Source organism: Amblyomma americanum, chromosome 11, assembly GCF_052857255.1.
Source record: "Amblyomma americanum isolate KBUSLIRL-KWMA chromosome 11, ASM5285725v1, whole genome shotgun sequence".
NCBI classification, from domain to species: domain Eukaryota; kingdom Metazoa; phylum Arthropoda; class Arachnida; order Ixodida; family Ixodidae; genus Amblyomma; species Amblyomma americanum.
In genome coordinates this window covers 51,132,169-51,152,495 of record NC_135507.1, presented here as the reverse complement: position 1 = coordinate 51,152,495, position 20,327 = coordinate 51,132,169, and the positions used below count along the sequence as shown (strand labels likewise).

The following is a 20,327-nucleotide window of genomic DNA, read 5'->3' as shown; positions in this document are numbered from 1 at the left end:
AAGCGGCGTTTTGAAACAATGACGTAGCGGGTAGTCACACTTCCTTGACTTGATTGTCAAAAGGGTGGATATTTTTGTTATGCTTTAGAGGTTATAACGTTTGACTAATCCACGAATTTACCTTGAGAGGGTTGGCCTTCATGTCGAATTTGCCATTCTCGATGTCTTGAATTTCTTGTCGAATCACTGCACAGAAGATGAAAAGCTGTGGGTTAGGCTTCAGGCGCCAGGGCTTTCAGGTCCCAGGTGCCGAAGGTTTCACTCGAAGTTTGTTCGGCCGATTAATTTATGACGCACAGTAGAAGCAAAAAACAAGGTTCGAGGGGCTTTCGCGTTTTGTAACACCAGTTCCACTGCCAGCTTTAAGGGTGGAAAGGGGGGGTAATGTATGAGCAAAGGGGCAACATCCTGTGACGTTTAAATAGGTAACGCGACCAAGTTGCAATTAATATGTGCCACACAACCCAATAATTGACCCATTTAAATGAGCAATGTGACAGTGTGTCATGTGAGTCATATCATATCACGCAGACGGCCGACCATGCGATTCGAGGCGGCGGACGGAGGTGGGGACCCTTTGACATCTAACACTATTAAAAACGAACATTTTGCAGTACTGAAATCCGGTGGTACTCAGCTCTTTTCCCAGTTCGGAAATTTTACCAGTTAGAACGCTACGATTGCGCTTTATATCACGGGTTAGCGGAACAAGGTTTTATATCGTGAGCAAATCAGAGTTTGACTACATATGAATTCGAGGTTTCTTCTCATTGGCCATCGTCATATTGAAACTAAGTGGCCGAGCGTCATCACAGTTTAATGTACTAATATATAAAAAAATTAAGTTACTTCTAGAGTGCCAGCTTGTTATAAGCTGCGCACTTTAATTATAAGCGCAGTGCAGGGAGAAAAACGTGGTGTCAGGCAACTAGACTCGGAACATGCTGGTTCGCTTCAGGAACTGCAAGGGCGAAGTGAGTGAAGCGAGTTAGGCTGTAAATGTATAAGATTAGATCGACAGAGTACCACAGGTTATGAAAAATTACACGAACGAAATAAAAGAGGTAGGAATGAAGGTAGAACAGAATCCTACGTCGTGACTTTCTTCTCTGTGTCTTCCACACTTCCCGTTCCTGCTGGCTTCTGGGTTTATTAAGGGCTTGGTTTGGTTTTTTGGGGGTTTAACGTCCCAAAGCGACTCAGGCTATGAGGGACGCCGTAGTGAAGGGCTCCGGAAATTTCGACCACCAGGGGTTCTTTAACGTGCACTGACATCGCACAGCACACGGGCCTCTAGAATCTCGCCTCCATCGAAATTCGAGCGCCGCGGCCGGGATCGAACCCGCGTCTTTCGGGCCAACAGCCGAGGGCTATAACCACTCAGCCACCAAAGCGGCTTCGCTTATTAAGGGTCGTTTAGCTGTGACGCTGAATGCAAAGTGAACTACTTACAGATCATGGCGTCGCAGAACCGGTCGAGCTCCTGCTTATCCTCGGACTCTGTTGGTTCCACCATCAGGCAGCCGCTGACGGGGAAGGACACCGTAGGGGCGTGGAAGCCTTCGGAGAAATAATGACGGAGAAGAGAAGTTAACGGCCATAATAAACCCTTACAGATGTTTGTAGCCAACCACACACCTTGTTGTACACGTGCTACCAGCCTCAGCCTTTATATACCTGATACCGTGAAACGGCACTCGTGAAAATGTTACACCAGGCCTGCTTTTCAGCGTCGTGGAGTAATAAAAAATATTCTTCTTACATGCGAACTCCATCGCGTGCAAGCAATACCGACTGTTAACTACCAAATCTTGTGCAACGAAGGACAGTAATGGAACTCTCGTCCTGTATGCTACTTGACAGCCCTGAACAGCGAAATTTTCCCCCTGACAGGATAGTTAACTGTTGAACAGTCCAAAGTCGCTTATTAGTCCATAAACCATGTTGTGCCCTCGGAGAACGAAAGCGCTTCTCACACATCACAACAGTTCAATTCCTACCCGGAATTCTATCCAAGATATTGCCAACTGACGTTTTCATCATGTATAGGTCGATTCTGCGAGACCAAACGGTGTTTCGCATACCGTAGTCTTGTAGCCTCTTGGCGATGTCCATGGCTTCGACGCCGGTGGTCTTCTTGAAGTCCCGCATATCCAGGATGAACTCGTGAGCGACGAAGCCTTCGGCAGCGAGTGGCATGGAAAAGAAATGATTTATAAGAAATGGCGCTTCCCTGATCAGCACTGCGAAATACAGTTCTGTTCCAAGAAAAGCTATCATACAGTTTGAACATCTGGGTCACATTGTCATTGGAGCCATGATTCTGACACTTTGAACGTTACGAAGAAACAGCGCTGACAGACGGGACGGAAGAGGAGACAGACACATGCGCTGGTGTGTCTATCTTCCCTTCCGCCCCCTCCGTCAGCGCTGTTTCGTCGTACTGACGTTCAACATGAGCCATGCAGCCAGCCCGACTCAGCCCTCTCCTAGGATTCTGACACTTCAGTTAGTTGAAATTTTCACAATGAAAAGGGAACCTGCAAGTGAACCAACGAGTGAATCATGCAGGAAGCTAACATTGCTGCCGTGGAGGCTGGTTCAGAACTATGACATCCTCATTCATTCCCCACAAGTTAAGAACGAGATCAGAGCATTAAACAGGGCAGAAAAGCAAAAAAGAAAGGATGAGGTTGGAGATGAGAGAAAGTCTTATGGCATGTGTAATAGAGCTAAATTCAGCTCTCAACGGTTAACTGATGATTTTTGGGGTGCAAGGGCGTCTATGGCCAGAGAGCGCCATGACAAGATATTTTAGACTTCACAAGGTGAGGTCAAAGACCCATTTCCCAAGCATTTCACTCTAAATAAGCCGAGAACCATACCAGGGGAAAGCTTGTACCCACTGTATCACCGGTGGGTACCCGGCGGCACGGGGGATCGAACCCCGCACCTTCCGCATGCGAGGCGGATGCTCAACTCAGCGGGTAACTGTGCCACGATTCATGTCAACAGCGTTCGCGATATGCTGCACCCATATTTCATAGCTGTCGCAGTGCAGGGCCGCACATGATGAAGCAGACCTGTACATAATGCAGTTCTGGTGATCTTTGCGCAATAAGCGGTATGCAGCCTAAGGACCGAGCGTACCGCGCACCAGAAAGGCGCAAAACATTTCTAAGCTTTTGATGCCCTCCTTTTGCTACTGCTGAAGCGACAGCGGAAGGCACGTTACATCATGCGACTACGCAAGCCCCCAGTCTCGTGCCCATTTAGACCACATGAGGACAGACGGCACACACTGTACGCCTAGTTCTGTCCACTTGTGTTCTGCCCACTTGTTTTGTACAGCCCCTTGGCCAACCCATTACGCTGTCCACTTGCTTGCCTCGTCTTTAAGCGCGGTTTCGCGTTCTTGAGGAAACAGAGACAAAGTGGGCCACGTAGCCATTATCTTGAACCTTAACTTAGATTGTGCTGCCGGGTCCATGAGGTACAACCCCGTATGCGCCTTCGGGCAAAGCGTACCATTCTTTCCGAGGTAGAGCACCTTGTAGTGCTGCTCGAGCCTCTTGCGCATGTAGTTGGCGTTGAGCATGGCCACCTCGGTCGCCCTGCGCAGCCCCTCGGCGCCCATCATCTTGATGTAGGCCCACGAGATGGGCAGTATCGCCGACGAGCCCCACGGGGCGGCGCACACGGCGCCGAACGAGCTCTGGCCGGCGCCCCCCAGAGACCACGGGTCCACCACAGGGTGCGACGGAAGGAATGGAGCCAGGTGGGCCTTCCTGAGAGGAACAAGTGTGGCGTCGCTTTATTGTGGGCTGAGCCTTGTATCATAGGACTGGTGCTTGTGGAACATTGCGAACAACACTGCCAATAACGTCCATGGCCCCACGTACGATCATTCAACTTTTTACACAGAGCTCAGGAACAGAACAGACAAAGAGGGGGGATAATAATAATAATAATAATAATAATAATAATAATAATAATAATAATAATAATAATAATAATAATAATAATAATAATAATTAGTTTTGGGGAAAAGCAAATGGCGCAGTATCTGTCTCATATATCGGCGGACACCTGAACCGCGCCGTAAGGGAAGGGATAAAGGAAGGAGTGAAAGAAGAAAGGAAGACAGAGGTGCCTAGTGGAGGGCTCCGGAATAATTTCGACCACCTGGGGATCTTTAAAGTGCACTGACATCGCACAGCAGTCGGCCGCCTTAGCGTTTCGCCTCCATAAAAACGCAGCCACCGCGGTCGGGTTCGAACCCGGGGGGAAGCAAGTCACAAGAAGCGATCATGGCACAACAGCCTGGGCCTTGACTTCAGTTTTATTCTCCGTTGTGCTCATCAGCTCTTTCTTGGATGAAGAATAAACTAAGCCAAAACGTGTTATTCATGCCATTTAACCACGTTTCACCATGAAACGATGAATGCCAAGAACAACAAACACAAGAATGACAAAAAGAAGCAAGAGCTAATTCTCTACTGCATGTCTTCTATTGCGCTTACCCAGCCAGGGCCTCTGCACACCCAGCGTCTAGACAGGCCTGCCCAAAAGTACGGACGGGGTCGACAATGAAAGATAACACGTGAACAGGTGGCTCCTGAGATAAGCGAGATAACTCTCATCTTCGTGACTGGTATAACAACCGCAGACTGTTGCGCTTGGTAGGCATGTGGGGCGTTCTTTGCTGCGGTGCCCGCTCGCGTCTGTTCGAGGACGAGCTTCATGGCCTCGTTCTCGCTTTTAAGTCGAATCTCACCGTACATACTGCTGCTATGGGACTATTCTATGTAGAAAACGCTTACAGGTGGCACTGCGCTCGTTTTAAGTGGCCAATTTGACGCTTACAGGCTGAAGGCATAGCCTTCAGCCTATAAAAGGAGCTCCAAGCCTTTTCTTTGCAGGAGTGGTAATCGTGCTGTCACGAAAACAGTATTAGTAGTAGAGCTTGGCAGTGGCAGCCAGCAGGGCAGGAACTCTCACACGTGAGATGATCTGGCTAGGTGGAAGCATAAAGAAGTGCTTAAATGAACGTGGAGATGACGCCAAACGTGGTGAGACTGAACGCCTTTGTGCCTAGCTAAATTCAAACACATCTTCCTCGCTGCAACTGGACGACACGAAACAAGCCAGCAGTTCCACCGCTCGATAAGTGTTCGCTACATGAAGCTGAGGTCTTTAGTCAAATGTTCTGTTATCAGCTGCTGCAGAGCTTACCGGCAGCTGACTATTTAGAGAAAACCTAGCGCAAAAACATGCAACCACAAAGACAGAACAGACGAGACACAAGCGCTAACTCACAACTGCCTTTTTATTGAAGCAGGATGCAGTTTATATACGGTGAAGCTTCAAGGGGAGAGAAGGGTGACAAGGAGGAGAAGGTGAACAAAAGGGAACATCGCTTCGCAAAAAACAGGCAGGCAGCCAAAAAATCATACAGGAGAAAGTTAGTTACATGATGTTTTTGCGCTAGGTTTTCTCTAAATCAAGTATGCACCAACTAGCCCAAAAAGAGGTGTTAATGCTGACTATTTAATCAGCATGAAACGCTTTCAAATTATTAAATGTGGCTCGGTCCGAAAATCTTGCAATCTCAGCTCGTACCTGGCTTAAGGGTACGGCTTATGGACCGATACGGTTCCCAAAGAACAGCCAGCTCACTCACACTCCGATGGGCCCCATGCCGGGGCCTCCGCCGCCGTGTGGTATGCAGAAGGTCTTGTGCAGGTTCAGGTGGGAGACGTCCGAGCCATAGTCTCCGGGCCGGCAGACGCCCACCTGGGCGTTCATGTTGGCCCCGTCCAGGTACACCTGGGCGCCCGCACTGTGCACCAGGTCGCAAACGTCGCTGCGATGTGCACAACCAATATTAAACGACGTTTCCTCCTATGCGACTAAACTATCATACTTAGTTCGAAGGCACTGAATACGACAGCATTTCTTTTAGCATGCTGCACTTAGATCTTGGCAAAGGAAATTCCTTTTCGATTAGTATGAACCTGCCGAGAAACAGTAACGGAAAAAAGTGCGGGCAAGGAACAGTGACCAAGCATCGCGAGTACATTGTGCTGTGTAATAAACTTATGCTGTTCATTCCCTGTTCTATAAATAGTGCAGCAAATAAGATGAGCGTATATACACTTCGGGTCTGGCTTCCCGATGCAGCCATAACATAGTGCGGGCATGGACATTCGACATTTTGTATTGTGTTTCAGCACAAAACCACACTTGCTGATCACCGGGAAACAAAAATCGCCAGAACTTTGTTCATGACGAGTAATTATAAACGCACCCGCCATACTTCACTAAAGAATTTCGAAGTTGTTTGGGGAGGAGCAGATAAATCAGAGGCCATTGCTTTCTTGCAAGCTGCAGTGTAAAATTTTGAGAGCCAAGGAAACACTTTAGTATTCTAGACACAGTGAGCGATTGCCACAAAAGCTACTTATTACCATTAGCTCCTGTTGCTGTATTATGTAATTCCTGTTACAGTAACATGGTACTTTTACATGACCTCCAGGAAAGGACGCACAAACAAAACAGGGTACAATGCTCTCTCTCATTATCGTTGTTTTACAATGATAGTGTTGCATGCGGAAATGCAAATTAATGCACAATACTTCACAGCATGCTTTGTCAAGCGATCTTAGCCCACTGAAATAAGCTATATTATAATATATTATAATGCAATGCTATATATATATACATATATATATATATATATATTACAAACTTCAAATGAATAAATCACCTTATATAACGCCTGCATTAACGCGCCACACAAGACATCATCATCCTGTCTCATTCACACCCTATTATGCTCGAACTCATGCGCTTAAATTTTCCTTTTTTCCTCGGGCAATATCGGACTGGAACCATGGTTTACTGGCTACAGTGTGAGTAGTGATTGTATAAATGTGTACTTGTCTGTTCCTGTTTTGTTCATTATTATTTGTATATATTCTATGCCCCTCTGCTTGGGCCCAAGGGTCCGCAGTATGTAATAAATAAATAAATAAATAAAAGAAAAATATGCAGCAGAGGGAAACGTGCAGACACTGAAGGCGTTGGCGATTTCAACAGCAAGTCGATCAAAGCTGGTGCAGATGCCAACAATGAAGAAGGCAAGCATATGTCACCAGCGTTCACTATTGTCTGAAACACTCCTCATGACTCGCGAGAACAGAGAGATACCAGTTTTAAAAGTTCGCACCAGATGGTCTCCTCGTATATTCCGTTCGTGGACGGGTAAGTGATCATGATGCAGGCGACCTTGTCTCCATGCTGGTCCAGCTGAAAAGCATGGCAAAACATTCGAACTAGAATAGCCATTCAATTCAACGCGTTTCCTTCGCGCCATATTTGTAGCGAAGCGCGGTTAAAGCGATCATCAGTAAACGAAAAACTGCGATCCGGTAAGCGGCCACAGGTACACAATAAGTTTTTACACGCGCATGCGACATCACTGCAACGGTATACTATCATGTTCAGAGGTACTTGGCTGGTAGCCGCAACGGTGCAGGCGCAATCTTGTGATGCTTTGTTCAGTAAAAATATCCCAGACAACACAAATACATCCTCAGGACTTCCTGAGGATTAATTTTTGAGGACACTGTGCTGTCCTGAGGACATCCTTTACTGACTGATCCTCAACAACTCTTCACATAGCCTTGTTTTCCGGCCTCAGTAAGTCCTCAGGACATCCTCAAATTTCCTCTCAAGGACCTTCTTAGTATGTTTTCAGGACGTCAGATGACTAATTGGCCCAGAGATTGTGGGTCATTATTTGCCGAATTATTGTAGGCGCCGTGCACAGGGGCCGTGAAACAGCTTTATTTTTGCTTCATTTGTATTGTCTTGGACTCTAGCAAACAAATTTTGTAAAAGTTTCGCCATGCTCAAAACTGGTTCGTTTACCGCATTGTTGGTATACATACAGGTTGTTCTTTGTGCAATATTTTCATACAGCCACCACTGCAACTCTTTCAGGAGTTGAACTTTGCCTCCTCAGTGCAAAAGCTACTTGGACTAATGGCCCCAAAATATAAACAGTACAACCCCATCAGACGCATGCAGTACATAAGAACAGGTTCAACATCCAAAATATCTTGCAGTATATCTCAAGGCGCATATTTTCTTTGATCACAATGGTTTCCTTCAGTATCTCTCTATTGTACACAAATATCTTTTAAGAAACCTGCAGCTTTTAATAAAGAAACCCGAGTGCGAGGGATGAAGTTTCTTTTATCTCAATTTGATGCCACAATATTGTCCTGCGATAGGACATTTTTAGGACATTGGAGAAATTTTCATCCTCGAGTCGTCCAGCAAAGTAGAAACTGAGGACATCTTCACGAAGACGTTTGGTCGATGCTCTCAAAAAGTACTCAGAATGTCCTATTCTAGATGACTACGTTCTGACCATTTGAGGACGTCCTCAGGACGTTTGGTGTTCTCTAGGATGCTAAAATTGTCATCCTAATGGACGAGTATTCTGTTTCTGTCCCCTGCTGCGCAAGTTTTGCTAGCAGTACAAACTTGTTACAGGTAGTTTTACTTTCTTTGCGTCGCCGACTCCCCCATATCGCGACACTTTTGCAAAGAGTCTTCCGTTAAACAAAGGCTCGTAAAATCTCGCCATCATCCCTACGGTTCCTGAATGTCTTAGGGCCGCAACCCATACAGGTCACCGAGAAAAAGGTGCTTGCGCATGCGTGGACCCTTATATGCAATATCGCTCTCCTAAGGGGAAACACGACCGTTAACACGATGGCAACATCCAGGGAATATTTGCAATGTGGATGAATTATTAATGGGAAGTCACAGCGCTGGCGATATGCTTTTCCTGCATCGAAACACACTTGCTTTTAATCGAAACATTGCGAAAAAGGCTATCGTCATATGAATTCCGTGTGGCTTTTGAAAGTCAATTAAGTTTCGGTTGAATATGAAGGCGTCACGCATGCTTATAACCGTGTGAAAATTTCTCTTACTTTTCGTCGGTTTCTACGTGTACTATTTAAATTTTATCGTTATATTACGTAAACTGATACTCTGCACTCACGCCCAACCTTGACTTATTTAATAACAGGAGATACCACTGCAGTCCTGTACTTCGCAGCCTGTTCTTGCCATGCTTCCTTTGTACTCCACTTTTGTAGCCCATTCTCGTGAGTGAATAAAAAGAAATTAACTACAGACAGCCTGAGCCCCGTTCGCAGTGATCGTCTTCCTAGCGGCTCCTGAAACAGTCCACCTTATGATGATGATCTGGTTTTAATGGCGCAACGACTGGCTGGTCAAATAATGCCATAGCCAACATGTCTGGCCTACTCGACGTGTGGTATAAGACCCATTTTTAAAAGCATCTCATTGCAATGAAGCCCAGCACCAGGCCAGACCCAGTCGAAAAAGACTACGGAGCAGGTCCCAATATACGACAAAAAATTTTGCCGTCCCGTTTTTCTGGAGATATTGCGAAGTTCTCTGTTGTCGCGACCTAAACTACTCTTTCGTTACGACAGGAGGGATTACAATAACACTTAAAATCCTGTTGTTACTATAAGAAGTCCTGTTCACAGGTCCCAAAATACTACAGGAAAATCTGTTGGGACAGCAGAAAACATTGTGCCGTTTTATTCGACAGAATATTTTCTGTTGTCCCAACAGATTTTCCTGTAGTATTTTTAGCAGTATCAGTATTTTCCTGTAGCATCTGTAGGAATGACCCTTTAATGTAGGAAAGTTAATTCCAATTGGAAGGTCGTGGGGTATTTGGCAGCACTGGGGATCAGACTACACCTACTGCAAGCGAGGTGGATGCTCCAAGCACTGTGGTCAGTAAGATGCCTTTTCGGCTGTGCTGAAGGAGCCAGCTGACATGCACGAACTAACGCGCGCCTAAGCTACTGTTCGCAGTGATCTCTACATGCACGACGCGATGGCGCAAAAGGGGCGGTGCCATGTCCACCATGCCCATACCTTGGCCTTGAGGTGGGCGACGTCCACGCTGCCATCCTTCTTTATGTTCACCGGGTCCACGGCCATGCCGGCCATGTGAGCACTCGCCGGGTTGGTGCCGTGCGCAGACATGGGGATCAGGCACACCTGAGTATCAGGGTACACGGGGGTACGAACGACAACTGAACCAGGGTGCCAGAGTGCGCGTCCAGTTGGGAGCATTCCACAGAAGGGCAAGGGAGGGCTTCAGACAGTCTACAGTGACTCCAGCATCGATATACCGTTCTCGCCCAAGGAACGAAATGCGCATGCGTGTAGTGTTTACCAGCTTCTAGCACTAGAGTGGAAGCTGCGAGTGCGAGGCGACAGCTTCCGCAAGCGTGCTGTTCCCAGGCCACTGGCAATCCATATCCGCTCACAGCGCTAACAGACGTTTTTAGCATATCGGAGACATGTAGAGATTTACCGGACCCCCTCCTGCGCACGCGCAGTGGCTTCCCCTGACCACAACAATGCCACTGCGCATGCACAAGTGGTGTCCGGTGAACCGGTATGCGTTTTCGCTAGTACATCTCCGGTACGCTAAAAACGTCCAATATAACAAATAAGATTATACGTCAGCTGGTTTGACTTGGAGTTATTAATGAGACAACGTTCGAAGTCCCATCGCGAAAGAAATGCGTCGCCGGAAGATAAATTCGCCGATTGGCTCGAATTTGAAATAGCGCCATCGGAACGGAGCATTCCCATTGGCTTATTGGTTGGAGTGGAGTTACGTCACTAGACCAGAGCATTCTCACTGGCTGAAAGGAAGTGACCTCACAAGATGGGAGCGTACCCTTTGGCTGGAGGGAAGTGACGTCCACAGACCGGAAGTGAGCACTTCCTGTAAAGGCGTCACGATCTGCTAATCCATTTCCAACACAGTGAAATTAAGTGTTCCTGCGAGTTAACACTGTTTACGTTTGGATATTCGGAAGCGGGAGAGTTTGTACGCGCCTCAGCGCCGCCTGCGAGCACAGGTGTCGTTGGAGACCGCAGCTTTCTACTTTTTGTGAAAGACGCGAACAAAAATGGGGCGCATTTTTTTCTAGTGTATAGTTCAGAACCAGAACTCCCGCGGTTTCCCCCAAGGCCGGATATATGCGTCCCGCTCACGCGGTTTCCCCAAGGCCGGATATATGCGTCCCGCTCACCTTCCTCTGCTTCTCTCCCTTGGAGGCGAAGTAAGACGAGATGACTCTGAGTCCCGCGTACTCCCCCTGCGCGCCACTGTTGGGTTGCAGCGACACCTTGTCGTAGCCGGTGATCTCGCACAGGTCCCGCTCGAGTTCGTCGAACAGCTGGTGGTAGCCCTTGGCCTGATCCACGGGCACGAACGGGTGGATGTTGGCGAACTCCGGCATCGAGCACGGCTGCACGACGGAATAGCCAGAATGAGAGGGATAAAATGAGATTTTTTTTTAAACAATGTGGAAATCGACAGTATCGGATTTATCCGCTACCACCAACCATTCCTAGACCAGCTGCACAAACATTTTTTAACGACATGGTGTTTTGTTATAGGTTGTTGTGTCCCATAAGTTTTTCTCCTCGTTGCTAATGTATTATGTTTAGGTTTCTTGTGCTGTCTCAATAATTCGCATTTTTATTATAGCTACTGCTTGCTCTTTAAATGTGTATTGGACACACGCGACACAGTTTTTTCTAACTTTTATGTACTTTTTTGTTGCTCGTGGCGATGTATGTGTTGTCGTTACGATTTGCCTTGTATAATTATAATTGTTCTTACTTTTTTTGTTTGGTTTATGGTTTATGAAGGACTTAACGTCCCAAAGCGACTCAGGCTATGAGGGACGCCGTAGTGAAGGGCTCCGGAAATTTCGACCACCTGGGGTTCTTTTACGTGCACTGACATCGCACAGCACACGGGCCTCTAGAATTTCGCCTCCATCGAAATTCGACCGCCGCGGCCGGGATCGAACCCGCGTCTTTCGGGCCGGCAGCCGAGCGCCATTATTTAACACATTGTTCCTATCGTACTTAATCCGTTATTTTGCCTCTTACTCAATGCCCTTCTGGGCCCTGTACGATATTTAGAATAAATAAATAAATGTTTAGGAGCAGTCATTGAATAGATATTGGTATGAAAAAAAAACATTGATCAACCTTAGGTTCAAAGTTAGAGCGCAAGAACACACGCGACAGAAAGGAAATGAACACTTCTTATTCGTGTCCTATAGGTATAGCCTTGTCTATTGATTTCTTAACGCAACCCACTAAAATGCACTTTCTATCAACATCAGTAATCAATCTTTCGAACATTACCGGCGTCCTTCCTCATTTTGTACATCAAGTTTTCTTTAAATTTATTACGTGTTGCGGTAGCTCTGTTTCTTTTAATCTGCTTTTCGTCTTCTGCAACCTGGAACGCCTTTTCCAGTGAATAGTTGTTTTAGGCTGCAATTAAACTGAAATGCGGCTTGTTTTAAAAAGGCTGAAGCTGAACAGCTCAAGAAGGTAAATAAACGAAGTACTCAGAAAGGTCACGCCCCTTTCAACCAAGGGCTCTCGGGTGGACTGCTCGAGATTTGTACATCATTGCTTAACAAAGCAAACATACTCTGACTTGTATTTTGAAATAAAGCTGTTCCTGTTCTTTCCGCCATTTTTATTGTTCCTGACAGAGCAGGGGTGCACGACAAAGTACCCCAGCGTACTCTAGAATTCACCTGCGGACCTGTTTATTGGCCAGTGCGCTGGTTAAAATTAAATGTACGGGATATTATCAATGGCTTCACAGTGAAGGTAGTGCACAGAAGCAACGCATTAAGCGGGGAATCGCATCAAACGAGGAAGTCTCCGCACAGCCTCCCATCGCGAGGCATCCGCAATGTAGCAATCAAAGCGTGCTCACCATCATTTCTACCGTGCTGTTGAGCTTCATGGTGCAAGAGCCCTGTGGAGAGGAAATAAGGCAAAGTTAACCTCAGTCTTCTGTTATATTCCGTGGCGTCAGAAAGATTCAGTGTTTCGGGCAGCAGCGACGATATATATACCACACACGATACCGTTCCCAACCCATGCGAGAACTCCACAGTCGGGAATGGTTTGGTTTGGTTTATGGAGGTTTAACGTCCCAAAGAGACTCAGGCTATGAGAGACGCCGTAGTGAAGGGCTGCGGAAATTTCGACCATCTGGGGTTCTTTAACGTGCACTGACATCGCATAAAACACGGGCCTCTAGTATTTCGCCTCCATCGAAATTCGACCGCCGCGGCCGGGACCGAACCCGCGTCTTTCGGGCCAGCAGCCGAGCGCCATAACCACTCTGCCACCGCGGCGGCCCACAGTCGGGAATCATGCAACAGGTGGAAAACTGCCAACAATTGCCCCTTCCCTCGCTCATGTGGTCCTTATGACACGGAGCCTCGGGTGACATTCCTTTCGGTAAGCAGATGAACTCTGCCTGAATTAGGGTGTACGCTGACGGGAAAGCGGAAGCCGACCGAAATTTGATTGACGCTTATTCACCGACAAACGCCGAGCGATTGCTGAACGCTGGCTGAAGACTGGAGTTTTCTCTTACGATGTACGATGACAACGCAAATTAGTGTCTAATATGCAGGACATCCCGTGTGCGGCTAGTTGTATACAATCATGCCATGCCTTTCAAAGCTGACGGTAATAAAGGTGCACCAATAAACTAATTTTTAGCGCCGCAACACGTGTACACGTGTCTGAACTTGCGCACCACATTTAGCACGGCGAACATGCAATACTGGTGAAATGGTGTCTCCAGCACGAAACGCTAGCGAGAATGCATAGCATTTTCCGAAATTTCACATCAAGTTCCAGTCATCGGCAAATAGCTGTTTGCTTATGTGAAGCAAAAAACAAAAAGCGCGCAGACTTCTGTCCCTGTCGCAGCCTTACCCAATGAACATGACAAGCTACACGAAGACGCTCGTCTCGAAGCACCGAAATTGCAGAAGTCGAAATGTTAAAGGTGCACTAAAGAGGAATCTCAACCCGCCTTTTTACCGCGGGAACTCGACCTGCACGTTCCGAGCGTCCTTAGAAACTTCAAGTTTGTGTCCTGTGCGGCCAATTCTCCGTATTTAATTCGGATTAAACGTCCCGGCTACCACCTTTTCTTGAACTCAACGCTGAACGTAGGAGGAGTCAACGAACGCGTCGAGTGCCTTTCAGCCAGTCCCGTGGCGGCTTCGCTTTCGATTTTATTTTGTTTTTTTTAGGTTTATGTGAATAAATAGTTTCAATAGCAGACACCACAGCCGCAAATTAGGTGCACGGTAATAAAAATACGTCTGGACTCTGATTTACGTATCACTCCGCGATGGCAGAGCGGCAAGCCGCCACTCGGCTGGCTGAGGGACACTCCACGCGTTGGTTGACTCCTCATAACTTAAGCGTTAATAATTAATAATTGGTTTTTTGGGGAAAGGAAATGGCGCAGTATCTGTCTCATATATCTTTGGACACCTGAACCGCGCCGTAAGGGAAGGGATAAGGGAGGGAGTGAAAGAAGAAAGGAAGAGAGAGGTGCCGTAGTGGAGGGCTCCGGCATAATTTCGACCACCTGGGGATCTTTAACGTGCACTGACATCGCACAGCACACGGGCGCCTTAGCGTTTTGCCTCCATAAAAACGCAGCCGCCGCGGTCGGGTTCGAACCCGGGAACTCCGGATCAGTAGTCGAGCGCCCTAACCACCTGAGCCACCGCGGCGGGGCTACCTTAAGCGTTGAGCTAAAAAAAAGAAAGGCGGGAGCCGGGACTTTTAAGCCAATTAAAATTAGTGAGATCAGCAGCACAGGACAACAATTCGAAGTTTATAAAAGTGCTCGGAACGTGTAGATAGAATTCCCGCTGTAAACAGACGAGCTCAGATTCATCTGTAGTGCACCTTTGGCGAGAGTAAAATTCGCCGAAGTGTCGAGATTGAGATCCTTTTTCTACTCTGCCCGCGCTTTCTTTCATCTTCGCATAGCGCAATTAACTCAACCACGGAGTTTAATGTTTAGCCACGCGCTTGAGTATTTCATGCAAAGAATCCAGCGCTGGCCGAGCCTGAAGCAGCAGCGCTAGACAAGCGGCCTCACCAGGGGAATCATTGAGTGGACGAGAGAGATATCCTTGTTCTCGAGCTGCTTCATGAAGCGCACTATCTGCGTCTCGGAGTGGTACCTGCGAAGAGGGAATGAAAAAAAGCCAAACCAGACAAGAATATCGCGTCCCGAACAGCGGCAGACGGTTTTAATTTGTTGCTTTACTATAATTTGTTTCTTGCAACTTGTAGTAGCCGCTTTGATAAAAAAAGGTACAGTGAATTGCGTTAAATAGACACATTGAGAAAAAAATGAAGTTGGCCTGTATCGTTAGATTGGGCATTCAATGACGAAAGGGCTTCTCTTGCTGAAAACAGCGTTCGTATAAGCCAGAAAAAGTAGCAAGAAAAGCGGTAGGGTTTTAACGAGATGAAGCTGAGTAAACGTGCGAAAGCAAAGGGTGCAAAAGCACTCCTTGCTTGAAAGGTGCAAAAGCAAGGAACCTAGAGGGTGCCAAGGTCACCCTCAAGGTCACGCTCAAGATCGCGCTCAAGGTCACGCTCAAGGTCACTCTCAAGGTCACCCTCAAGGAGGTCACCCTCAAGGAGGTCACCCTCCGATCGCCTACAGCTGGCGCGACGATCTTGCGAACTTCCCTACCCGAGCTTCCTCCCATTGGCTGCAGCTTGCCCGACGCTCCCCCGAACTAACCCGAGCTTACGTAACCGAGCTACTCCGAGGCTTCACAAAAGAATCGTGGTTGGGACCGCGTTAAGTGGCGCTTTCGCATTAAAGTAAAGTGACTATTATACAGTGCAAAAAGAAAGAGGTGATCGCCCTCGGAGCTCACGTGTTGAAGATGGGGTGCGTGAGAAACGGAGTGGTCCTCTTGTGCTCGCTGTACAGCAGGCTCTCCTTGGGCTCCTCGGGCACGTCGCTGGCGAGCTGCGCCTGCGCGGAATGATGCCAGGTGCATGTGAGCTCTCAGGGAGTCTCCATTAAAATGCAGCCTCTTGGTTTAGTTTCATCCGTTCCTGTCGGTTTGATTTCTCACGGCAGAGGAACCAGAAGCAAAGGGAAAACAGGATTCAGACACACTGATGTACGAAATCCGTGCTATGCCGTGAACAAATATAAAAATGAGCCAGAAAGCTAAACTTCAAACGGAGCAGGCCGGAAGAGTTTATAGTTTCAGTAAAATAAGGATGGCTTGGTTTATGGTGGTTTAACGTCCCAAAGCGACTCAGGCTATGAGGGACGCCGTAGTGAAAGGCTCCGGAAATTTCGACCACCTGGGGTTCTTTAACGTGCACTGACATCGCACAGTACACGACCCTCTAGAATTTCGCCTCCATCGAAATTCGACCGCCGCGGCAGGGATCGAACCCGCGTCTTTCGGGCCAGCAGCCGAGCGCCATAACCACACGGCCACCGCGGCGGCTCAATATAAGGATGGCGGCTGCCTTTCTATATGAAAACAAAATTCTTTCGTGTTTAACTACGCTCAGCCGTGATATTCCTGTCTGCGTCTGTATCTCCAGTTTACTCGTGTGTAGTTCACTTCGCAGCGACAGCGCATGCGCACAGACTATCTGCACACGCATTTCGCCCATGTTACACGTCTAGGTGCACACTGCATGTGACAGAAAAAGAATTAACCTGCAAAGAAATGCGGATCGACTCTATATGAGCTATCCTGCGATATCGTAGCTAGCGCCGCAAATGTAAAGGCAGCGCAGGACGCTTTGGAGAAGGAGCTTTGAACCAATATACTGGGTACGCATCATGCGGTCGGTATGCTGCTGAAAAAAAAAATGAGATCCCAAGTTTTTATTTATCGTATATTTTCTAGATTTATAAATCTAAGCAGCCAGATAATCAAGCCCGAGTCTTTATTCTTGACGCATTTCACTGAGGCGCACCGAACTATTCCTTCCTTCGCTTTCTATGGTAGGATGCGTTTCGGTTGGGAAAAAAATGAATGATAACAAAAACGACAAGTTGTCACCTAGGCTTAGGGTGCTAGTGTGTCCTAGAAGGCTACTGTCCAAGGCGGGGCTAGCACTAGTTTACACCAGCAGGTTAGTGTCCCAGGCGAAGAGAGTACAATGCCCTAAGCTATAGCATTAGCGATTCACCCGAGCAGGAGGCTGGTGGGACTTAGCCGAAGACGTCAGCGGATTGCACGCGTGCTCTATATAGTAACCAGTGGCTCTCATTAGCGCGGAATGTTTGCCTGAGTGGCATCGGCAGCCGCAAATTAAACTTTCTGTAGACAAACAAAGGCGCGTCTGTTGAGACGGCAGACCAACGGACGGCGAAAGCATTTCACTGACCGCAGTCTTCTTGCTCTCGAATATCCAGAGAAGGTCGTCGAGGTCTTTCTCCGTCACGGTCTCGTCGAGGGAGACGCCGACCTGAAACACACGCGACTAGCAGTGAGGTCACAGCTCTGGAAATTTGGTTGTGCACACATACGTCGTATTTCTGTTGCCTTGTCCCTCTTGAGCAATAAATAGCAATTCGCGACTGTACCGGTACAGAGATAAGAATTATCTAGTTCAGGAACATTTCAGAAAACCTGAGGACTCTTAACTATTACGTTTTTGCACAGCGCTGCCGAAGCGTTTGGCTTCGGCAAGGTTGCAAAAAAATTTAAGCGCCTTGATTTACACAGTTCTAGCCACTTCGTCGTGAGGACAACGAATCTCAACGCGTCAAGCCTCAACGCGTCAAGCCTCAACGCGTCAAGCCTCAACGCGTCAAGCCTCAACGCGTCAAGCCTCAACGCGTCAAGCCTCAACGCATCAAACCACCAAGCATCAAACCTCCAAGCATCAAACCTCCAAGCATCAAACCTCCAAGCATCAAACCTCCACGCATCAAACCTCCACGCATCAAACCTCAACGCATCAAAGCACAACGCATCAAACCACTACACATGGGCATAGCTTCCAGACCGTCCGTTCTGGATGCCCGCAGGCCAGGAGCCAGGATGAAAAAGAGGCTTACGAACCGTCACATAAACACCGTCGCATACGATATGCTCCATATTCATAATAAAATATGCTAAAGAAAATATTCGCTGCGAATCTAGAGGCCTACCGTGCCGTCAGCGAAGTAGCGCAGGTTGATCTCTTTTTCGGCCGCCCGCTTCTTGACGGCGTCCTGTGAACTGGAAGGCTTTATCTTGAGGGTGTCAAAGAACCTTGGGTGTTGGACGTGGTGGCCGGCGCTTACCACCCCTGGAGAACAGAGCGTAACTTGAAGTTAAGACTACGGTTTTATTACATAATAAATGACTACAGGAGGCTTGACGGCTCTGCCGGCAGGAGAAAACAGATGGCATTTAAAGAATCATTGACACCAAATTTTGATTATGCATTCTTTCTTCGTAATGATATGCAAAACATCTGTAACCGCAAATCGCGACGTGGAATTCGCCTAAAGTCGGTGAATTTTTCCTCTCATTTTGTTTCGGTGCCAATTCCAGAAAGAGAAGTGGCAGTGACTTCAAATATTAGATTAGGTCACTTGTCACATCAGAAAACAGCGATGTTTTAACTCCTTCTTCCTCCGTTGTCATTCCGGCTTTTCCGGGAGGGTGGATTAAAGGTAGCAGTCAATTTAAATAAACAAGGGGCGATTATATCGAAAGGTTTGAAGCCTCCAATGACCTAGGATTAACTTTGATGTCAAAGCTGCCATTAAATTTTCGAAAGCGAAACGATGTGGTAGGAAAAGAAAAATTATTTACCGCACGCAGGCGAATCCCTTTTCTGATCCATGCATACTAAATTCATGCGCATCATTACAAACGAGACGGCATGCAAATGAAAATTTCGTGTATATACTCTTAAGTACAGTCGTTCACACACCTGTCTAAAATAACCGAACGGCGCACCAGGGAGTACACTTCGCATTTATGAGTGGCCTAACGCTCGAAACCCTATACTTTATCACGCAGGCACATTCTTATTGTGCTTGAACTTGTTTAACTCCACGTCTTTAAAGTCTGCATCGGGCACGCTAGGCTGCGGCGATTGTCATTTGCTGATGACTGTTATATATACACAGATTACCAACCCTGACGACATCAACTCTTTGCGGAGAGACCTGGACAGTCACCACTTGGTGTGAACAGTGGCAAATGCAAATTAAAGTCTCTAAAACAAAGACTATAACATTTACCACCAATAATCAGCTTCAAAATCACTGTTATTCCATGAATAATATTCCTATTGAGAATGTCTCCCCAGTCAAATACCTAGGTTAATGCGGCGAGTTGGGCGTGTTGGTACATAGTTTTCTGGAAAAGCAGCGCCCGTCCTTGTCGCCTCGTCTCTGTCCTCGTCTGTTCAGCGCTGCTTTTCCAGAGAAATACCTAGGTGTTCATTTTTCGTATGATCTAACATGAAATAACCATACCAATGCAACTGTCAGTAAATCATCTAAAGCACTTGGTTTCATCAGACGTCACTTGCACCAAGCTGATCCTGTCACCAAACATTTAGCTTACACTACCCTCGTCCGCTCAAAAACAGAATACGCATCCTTAATTTGGAACCCGCATCAATTGTACGTAAATCACAAAACTGGAGTCGATAAAAAATAAAGCAGCGAGATTTATAACTAAGGACTATTCACATCATTCCAGCATAACGGCAATCAAAGCGTCGCTAAAGCTACCATCACTCGAAAAGCTGAGAATACTACAACTATTATCACAATTTCACAGATTGTATCATTGTAACTCTTCATTCGCTTCATACTATATTAGACCCGTCCACCGTATCTTTCCGCGCTTAGATCATGCTCTCAAAATCGAACCCATGTTTGCACGTACACACCTCTTTAGTCATTCACCCTTGTTTCTTGCCGTTCATTACTGGAACAAGTTACCAGGTGATATTGTCTTCACCTTAAATCATGACGCCTTTGCGCAAAAACTAGAGTTTTTTTACAAGTAAATTCTGATTAGGAAGGCTCGATTCGAATTTTCTGTACTTGTTTTTCGATTTTACCTGTTGTTCTTGATTTGTGTTGCTTGTAAAACTATGTGTGGAGTATTGTTTATTTGTAACTTTACACCCCCCCCCCCCCCATGTAATGCCCGAAAAGAGCCTTTAGGGTATGTGAATAAATAAATAATGAAATAAATAAATGCACAACACAGCGCTTCGTTAAAGTGCTCTAGATGAGTGTGTGGACGACTGTAGGATTCCCACGCGAAGCAAAATTACAAGATATTATTTTCGTTTTTTTTCGGATTGTGGCC

The 20,327-nt window shown here is 46.9% G+C and overlaps 1 protein-coding gene across 1 annotated transcript in view; it reads right to left on the bottom strand.

Moving 5' to 3' along the window:
* LOC144110407 (glycine dehydrogenase (decarboxylating), mitochondrial) overlaps positions 1 to 20,327 on the bottom strand; it is a 56,978-nt gene that overhangs the window by 1,397 nt on the left and 35,254 nt on the right. The window contains exons 8-20 of the mRNA XM_077643264.1: positions 18,155 to 18,294; positions 17,386 to 17,466; positions 15,900 to 16,000; positions 15,104 to 15,188; positions 12,896 to 12,937; positions 11,175 to 11,393; positions 10,000 to 10,125; positions 7,232 to 7,311; positions 5,684 to 5,866; positions 3,529 to 3,788; positions 2,085 to 2,180; positions 1,453 to 1,560; positions 122 to 186 (exon numbers count right to left, since the gene is read on the bottom strand). Coding sequence (XP_077499390.1) covers positions 122 to 186; positions 1,453 to 1,560; positions 2,085 to 2,180; positions 3,529 to 3,788; positions 5,684 to 5,866; positions 7,232 to 7,311; positions 10,000 to 10,125; positions 11,175 to 11,393; positions 12,896 to 12,937; positions 15,104 to 15,188; positions 15,900 to 16,000; positions 17,386 to 17,466; positions 18,155 to 18,294 — 1,586 coding nt within the window. The remainder of the gene's footprint in view (positions 1 to 121; positions 187 to 1,452; positions 1,561 to 2,084; positions 2,181 to 3,528; positions 3,789 to 5,683; positions 5,867 to 7,231; positions 7,312 to 9,999; positions 10,126 to 11,174; positions 11,394 to 12,895; positions 12,938 to 15,103; positions 15,189 to 15,899; positions 16,001 to 17,385; positions 17,467 to 18,154; positions 18,295 to 20,327) is intronic.